The 7,003-nt window shown below is 30.8% G+C and overlaps 1 protein-coding gene across 1 annotated transcript; it reads left to right on the forward strand.

Moving 5' to 3' along the window:
- Window positions 1-1,660: 1,660 nt before the first annotated feature.
- On the forward strand, window positions 1,661-4,984 carry LOC133692353 (4-hydroxy-tetrahydrodipicolinate synthase, chloroplastic-like). Its single transcript, XM_062113224.1, has 3 exons — window positions 1,661-2,070; window positions 2,182-2,265; window positions 3,680-4,984. The coding sequence occupies exons 1-3, from the start codon at window positions 1,985-1,987 to the stop codon at window positions 4,605-4,607; spliced, it is 1,098 nt and encodes a 365-aa protein (XP_061969208.1). The 5' UTR covers window positions 1,661-1,984; the 3' UTR covers window positions 4,608-4,984.
- The last annotated feature ends 2,019 nt before the right edge of the window (window positions 4,985-7,003 follow it).

Genomic DNA, 7,003 nt, shown 5'->3' on the forward strand with positions numbered 1-7,003 from the left:
CTAGAGCGGGAGGTGACTGCGGAGCCCTGTGTAATATCCAAGACTGGCCCAATTTACAATGCTTAAGCCTAGGGATGCCAGGCCGGTTGGCCTAGCACTGAGCCTCCTGTAATATCCAAAACTTCGCCCAGACTATAACGCTTAAGCCCAGGGGCGGCAGCTAGGGTGGGCTAGCACTGCGCCTAAAGGGCACCAGGCCAGGTAGCCTAGCGCTGGCCCTTGCGCCTTGTATATAATATAAAGGCGCCAGGCCACCCTAGCACATTCTATATAAAGGTGTCATGCCACCCTGGCACCTTCATAAATATATAACGCTAGGCCGGTGGCCTGGTTCTGGGCTCAGGCTTTGTGCCTAGACTCAAAAATTGTGCCAGGCCACTGGCCTAACGTTGGGTATAGACCGTGAGTCTAGATCCTAAACTTGTTTCTGGACTCTTTTCAAGTCAACCCGTTATAAAAAAAAACAAGTGGGTTTTAAATACATAAAAAATTGTTTAAAAAATAATGATAAACCATATTCCATCACATATAATAATGCTAATTTTAAATGGTATTAACACACCATAGTAATACCAAGGATGTAACGAGATTCAAAATAATCATTATACATATATTAAAAAATAAATCTCTAACAGAAAAAAATAATATAATTGTTTTTTTATATATATTAATCATCAATCTATAATTTTTTATATTTTTTTTCATTTTACACGGCATGTTTATCACTTTTTTTATCTTTGTTTTTTATAATATTTTTATAGCTCTTTTTAAAAAAAATATTATTTTTTCTTTAAACTTTGAATATTTATCACTTTACATTTGATTTATTTATACTATTTTTTGTTATTATATTTATTCTTTTATTTTTTGTTTTTAATTATTTATTTTTTTCCTTATTTTTTTAAAATTATTATACAAAAACAAAAAAAATTATATTTCACTATAATAATGTAACATTGTCTTATTTTTTTAATATTTTAAAAATTAGCTTGAGATTATATATATATATATATATATATTAACCCATGTACTATTTATTATATTTTATTATTTATAATTATATTTTTTATTTAATTTTAGAAAACATGTTAATAACACCTACACAGTAATTATTTTATGTTGAAAAAAAATTATTTGACTTATAGATAGATGAATTGGATAGATATGTTAATATTTTTTTTATTGACACAAACAATTATTAATTTATTTAATTAAATACATGTATAGGTATTTTGATTTAATTAGGAATTGTTTTGCAAGAAAAATACAATTAAAAAGCTTGAACAAGTATTTCTTTTAAAAATATTTTTACCCAGTCAAATAACTGGTTAAATTTATTTGCTAGATTAAAAAATTAACAATATATTTTTATCTAATCAATCAACAATCACATTGAAATATATTATTGTGCTGTATTTTAAATGTGTGTTTCACTTCTCAAAGGAAATCTCAAATTTCAAACTCTACTTTATAAATAAATAAAAGAAAATCACATTATTTTTTCCTTTAAATTTCCGTAAACTATCTGCTTTTATTAGTTCTTTTGAAACAAAGGAAAAATAAAAAAAGAAGGAAGAAAAAACAGAAAAGATCACTAATAAAAATCGGATAAGTGCTGGAATTCAATAGCGCCAGCTGTCGCTTATAAATGAAGAAACTCACCCTTAAAAACCCTAAGAAAGGAGCACCCATAGCAAGTTCTTACGCCACAGCCTCCACTCTAACACACACCGACTCCCATTCTTATCCCCGTCGGAGCTTGACGTAATGGCCGCCCTATACAGCCACAGCTCCGCCGCCCTCCTCCAAAACATCACCATCAGCACTACGATTATTGCCACCATTTCAACTATTATTACCATCAGCACCATTCATTGAAATCCCATCTCTGCTCTTCATTTTTTAATCATATATTGAGAAATAAATAAATAAACAAACTCACTTTCAATACGCAAGAAGAAGAAAAGGACATAAGCTTTAAAAAATGGCCGCCATGATGAGCTATAGCGTATGCTTGAGGGAGTGTACTCTCCAGTTTCCGCGTCCTAATTGCGGTGATAATTACAAGAGGTTTATCTCATTTTCTTATTAAATTTTTATTAGTTCTGTTAAATATATATATTTTTATTACTTCTTAAAAACAGATCCTGTTGCCTCACACACATTTTTTTTAAATGATAGGAGGGGTGGAAAATGGAGATCTCCACAAGCTGCTGTAATACCAGATCTTCATCTTCCAATGCGTAGTTTTGAAGTTAAAAACAGGCAAGATGATAATAATAATAATAAGCTTCTTTCGATCTTTTAGCAGGTTATGATTGTCGATTATTTACCGTAGCGACGCTTCTTCTTCTTCTTCTTCTTCTTTTTTATTTCTTTGTTTGCAAATGCAGTAAGCAAGATAAAACTCAGAGAAGAAACGGTGCCAATTAATCATCATTTTATTATAATAACCAAGAATTTAACTGACAACCTCGGACCTGGATAGATAATATTCAACATAGAAAAATCAAGGGCCAGACATGTAATTGGAATCTGTAACTGTGTAAATGGATTCTTACGATCCTTAGGAGGTGTTTGATATTGTTTTAAAATAGCTTTACATGTTTTTTAAAATAGCTCTTGGCTTGAAAAATAATTATTTTTTTCAGAAAACACTATAAAAAACATCAATTTATGCTTTTTTAAACTAAAAATATTTTTTAAAAGCACAAAAAACAGAAGTAAAAGCTTTCCCAAACACCTTTTAGTGTTTGGGAATGCGGTATCTTCTACTTCTAGCTGATGAATGGCTATTCCTGCTTGTATAAAAGGATCAAAACCTTCCACACTCACAGTGGATTTACAGATTGTACCTTTTTGGTCAGCCCTTAAGAATCAAACACCCATATTCCATTACCATATAATCTTATTTCATGAAAAGCAGTGCTGTGTTTTAAAAGTATGTTTTATTTGTAAAAGTATAAAATTGATGTTTTATTTAAGTTTTTTTCAATGGTTTTGATGTGAAAAATAAAATTAAAAATATTATTTTAATAGCGAAAGTAATTTTTGAAAAGCACCGCGCATTACAATACCAAACACACAATATTAATGCCACTGTTAAAACTAAGAAGTTGTGTCTAGATTTATGGATGCGTTGATTTAAACTAGGCATATGACCAATGAAAACCTTTCCCCCCTTGAATTTGATGTTTTTGATTGAAACCACTTCAATAATTGTGGTATGCGCTGGATATGTAAAGCTTACATTGCAAACTCAGAGGACCTGTAATTGATATTCGTTTAGTAGGTGAAAATCTGTACTTTTGCATATTTTTAATTCAAACAATTTAGACATCGGTTGATCTGAATGATTTCTTTGATATAAAGATTCTAAACTGGATGTTGACCCCATTATTCCGGTGGTTTATTCTGATCAACGGGAAAATATTCTTGTTTAAATGTTTGGCTTTGGCTTTTATATGGTGGTGGTCAACGAAAATAAATCATGCGTGCAAATTAATGTTTGCATGAATTCATTTTTCTGCAAACAAAACGGTGCTAGTTTGAACTTGCTAAACATCATATCTGTGTCACCATGGGTGTGGGGTGAGGAAAACAAAGGCCCTGTGAGAAAATACCCTTTCCCTTTCTAGAATTGATATTGCGAATGACAATGTCTTCTCTTCTATTGCAGGACATCAGCAGAGGATATAAAATCTCTTAGATTGATAACAGCCATCAAAACCCCGTATCTGCCTGATGGTAGATTCGATCTCGAAGCATATGATGCGTTGGTGAATATGCAGATTGTTAATGGTGCTGAAGGTGTGATAGTTGGTGGCACAACTGGTGAAGGCCAGCTAATGAGCTGGGACGAACACATAATGCTCATAGGCCACACTGTTAATTGTTTTGGTAGTTCGGTGAAGGTGATTGGAAACACTGGAAGTAACTCTACAAGGGAGGCGATTCATGCCACAGAGCAAGGTTTTGCAGTTGGAATGCATGCTGCTCTTCACATCAATCCTTACTACGGCAAAACCTCCGTGGAGGGGATGGTTTCTCATTTTGACTGTGTGCTACCTATGGGTCCCACTATCATATACAATGTGCCATCCAGAACTGGCCAAGATATTCCCCCACGTGTCATTCATACTCTAGCACAGAGTCCAAACCTGGCAGGAGTCAAGGAATGTGTTGGTAATGATCGGGTTGAACAATATACAGATAAAGGAATTGTGGTGTGGAGTGGGAATGATGATCAATGCCATGATGCTAGGTGGAACCATGGGGCTACTGGAGTGATTTCTGTTACTAGCAACTTGCTTCCAGGCTTGATGCGGAAACTCATGTTTGAGGGGAAGAATACTGAACTAAATTCAAAACTCCTGCCGCTTATTGACTGGTTATTTCAGGAGCCAAACCCCATTGCATTAAACACAGCTCTCGCTCAGCTTGGGGTTGTAAGGCCAGTTTTCAGGCTGCCATATGTGCCTCTTCCTCTGGCTAAGAGGATAGAATTTGTGAATTTGGTGAAGAAAATTGGCCGGGAGAATTTTGTAGGAGAAAAAAACGTTCAGGTTCTTGATGACGATGACTTCATCTTGATAAGTCGGTATTAGACAGTATGTCTTGCTGAGACTTCTTGTGTGGGCTCGCCAATTACTAGTTCACATTTTTTGTGCGTTTCCATTTCACTTTAGTTACACATAAGCTTCGTGATGTGGTGTTAGGATATGGCAGAAGGCAGAAGGCAGAAGGCAGAATGCAGAAGGCAGGAGGCAGATGAAGATGCCTGTCTTACGCACTATTGCGTTTGCTTGCCTGTAAGTGCTGGAAATGGTTCGTTTGCTAGTTGCGTTGGCTATTCGTACCTGTTTTGGAGTTCTATGCTGAACTGTTTCTAGAAGATGGTGTTATTAGAATTAGGTAATGATTTATTTTTAAAGTGTTTTTTGTTTGAAAAATTATTATAATAATATTTTTTTTATTTTTAAAATTTTATTTTTGGGATGATTGTATTAAAATTATCTAAAAATATATAAAAAAATAATAATTTTAAATACAAAAATAAATTTAAATTTTGATTAAAAAAATATAAAATTTACTCTCAAATACCTTCAAAAAGAGTGTGTTAGATGGAAGGTTTTGGCTGAGTCATGAATGTGTTGATTTGAATATATTTTGCAATCCGTTTCCAACCCAAGCTTGTACACGCACATAATAGAAGAGCTTTAGGGCAAAAAGTTGATAATAAAGCATGTATCCTTCGTAGAAAATGAATAGAATTATATATATATATATATATATATATATATATATATATATATATATATATATATATATATATAAACATGATGTTAAAGCGTTGCTACTTGCTAGTGTATTTTAAAAAAAATGTAACTTGAATTATAGATTTTAATGTTAAAAGAAGAAGATGAAAAGAAATTGAGAAATAATAAAAAAAGCTTTAATTCAGTTTGAGTTAACATAAGAAAATTGTAACTTGATTGATATTGCAGAACATTTTCCTTGCAAGTATATAAAATTCTTTTTAATAAATTCAATATTAAAAGGTAAAATACAAAAAATATTAAAAATATTAAAAAAAAAATCCAATGTTTATCTAAACTAACATTTGATACTTATGATTTGGATCATCCTCGACAATCTAATGTTTTACAATGAAAATAAAATAAAAAAATTAATTTTTAAAAAGGATAAAAATTAAAGGAATGAAGAATAATTTTTAGATAAAATAAAATAAAATAAAACAATGTAAAAATCTTAAGTCAATCTAAGCTAACATGACAAATGTGTGACCCGGACCGCGAGGTCGAGTTATTGTTATAGAAAGCAAAATGAAAAATAAAATAAAATAAGTTTGATCTTCAATAAACCTAATATTAAATGATGAACTTAAAAAAAAAGTGAAAAAAAGACATAAAAAAGATTGATATTAATCCGAGTTAAAATTTTGTGCTAATTATCTGAGTCATAAGACTAAGATAATTGTATTTAAAAAATTAATGAATCTCAATTCTAAACAAATAAAAAATTAAAGGATAAAATTTTTAAAAAATTAATTTTAAAAAGAAATTTACGTAGAAAAATAATAATTAAAAGAATAAGGGATAAATCTGATATAAAAAATAAATTAAATCAAATGATAAAGGATATAATTAATTTATTTTAAAAAATAAAAATTAAAGAATGAAGACATGCACCTCCATGTAAGGCGTTAAAGGAGACAGCAATTGACCATTTTTGATAACTGGGAGGCACCGCTCATGCCTCCCAAAAGGCACAAACATCTTTTATTTGTTGCCGCATGTATTACATGCATCATTAATTTTTTTATTTAATTCATCAAAAGATTTAAGTGTCAATAACTTGACTTGATATTAATGAAAAAATTATAACAAAATGACAAAAAAACCCTTACACAAGCTAATGTTTTTTTTTCCTTTAATGAGCACCTCAATAATTACACCGTACACACACATATAAAAAAAAAATAAAAAAATACCCCTTCCTGAACAATTAAATAAATTTCACTTTTAAAAGAATTTTAGATATCATACCATGAAAAAAAGAGAATAAAGAAAATAAGAAATAGATCTTATCATAAAAACTATTTTGCCCTGAAAATAAGTAATATGGTTTTCACTGTGAAGTGTTGATGGAATTTACAGTGGAATGTAAGAGTCTTGACAGTGAAAACCTGATAAGAATGATTTTTTTTTAAATTTATGTGGGTATTTAAATTAGTTTGTGTATATTTTAATTAATTTTATAAATTTTAAAATTAATAATTATAAACATTTAATGATCCTAAAATTTATAAAAATGAAATTAATAATATCTAGAAAATAAATCTAAAATATAATCGTTAAACTTTCTCATATAGATTTTTGGCTGTTAGATTTAATTCAGTACGTCGACCGTATACCAAACCAATCTCATTGGTTGGTGCAATTTATCTGATTAGTCTGGGGACGGCAACAAGATCTTCGGT

This window comes from Populus nigra, chromosome 4, assembly GCF_951802175.1.
Source record: "Populus nigra chromosome 4, ddPopNigr1.1, whole genome shotgun sequence".
Taxonomy (NCBI): domain Eukaryota; kingdom Viridiplantae; phylum Streptophyta; class Magnoliopsida; order Malpighiales; family Salicaceae; genus Populus; species Populus nigra.

What these genes read in the sequence shown, in the direction of transcription:
- LOC133692353 (XM_062113224.1), top strand. Translation starts at nt 1,985, where the DNA reads ATGGCCGCCATGATGAGCTATAGCGTATGCTTGAGGGAGTGTACTCTC. An exon ending in TGCGGTGATAATTACAAGAG is followed by an intron (nt 2,071 to 2,181) that starts GTTTATCTCATT and finishes TTTAAATGATAG; the next exon opens with GAGGGGTGGAAAATGGAGAT. An exon ending in AGTTTTGAAGTTAAAAACAG is followed by an intron (nt 2,266 to 3,679) that starts GCAAGATGATAA and finishes CTTCTATTGCAG; the next exon opens with GACATCAGCAGAGGATATAA.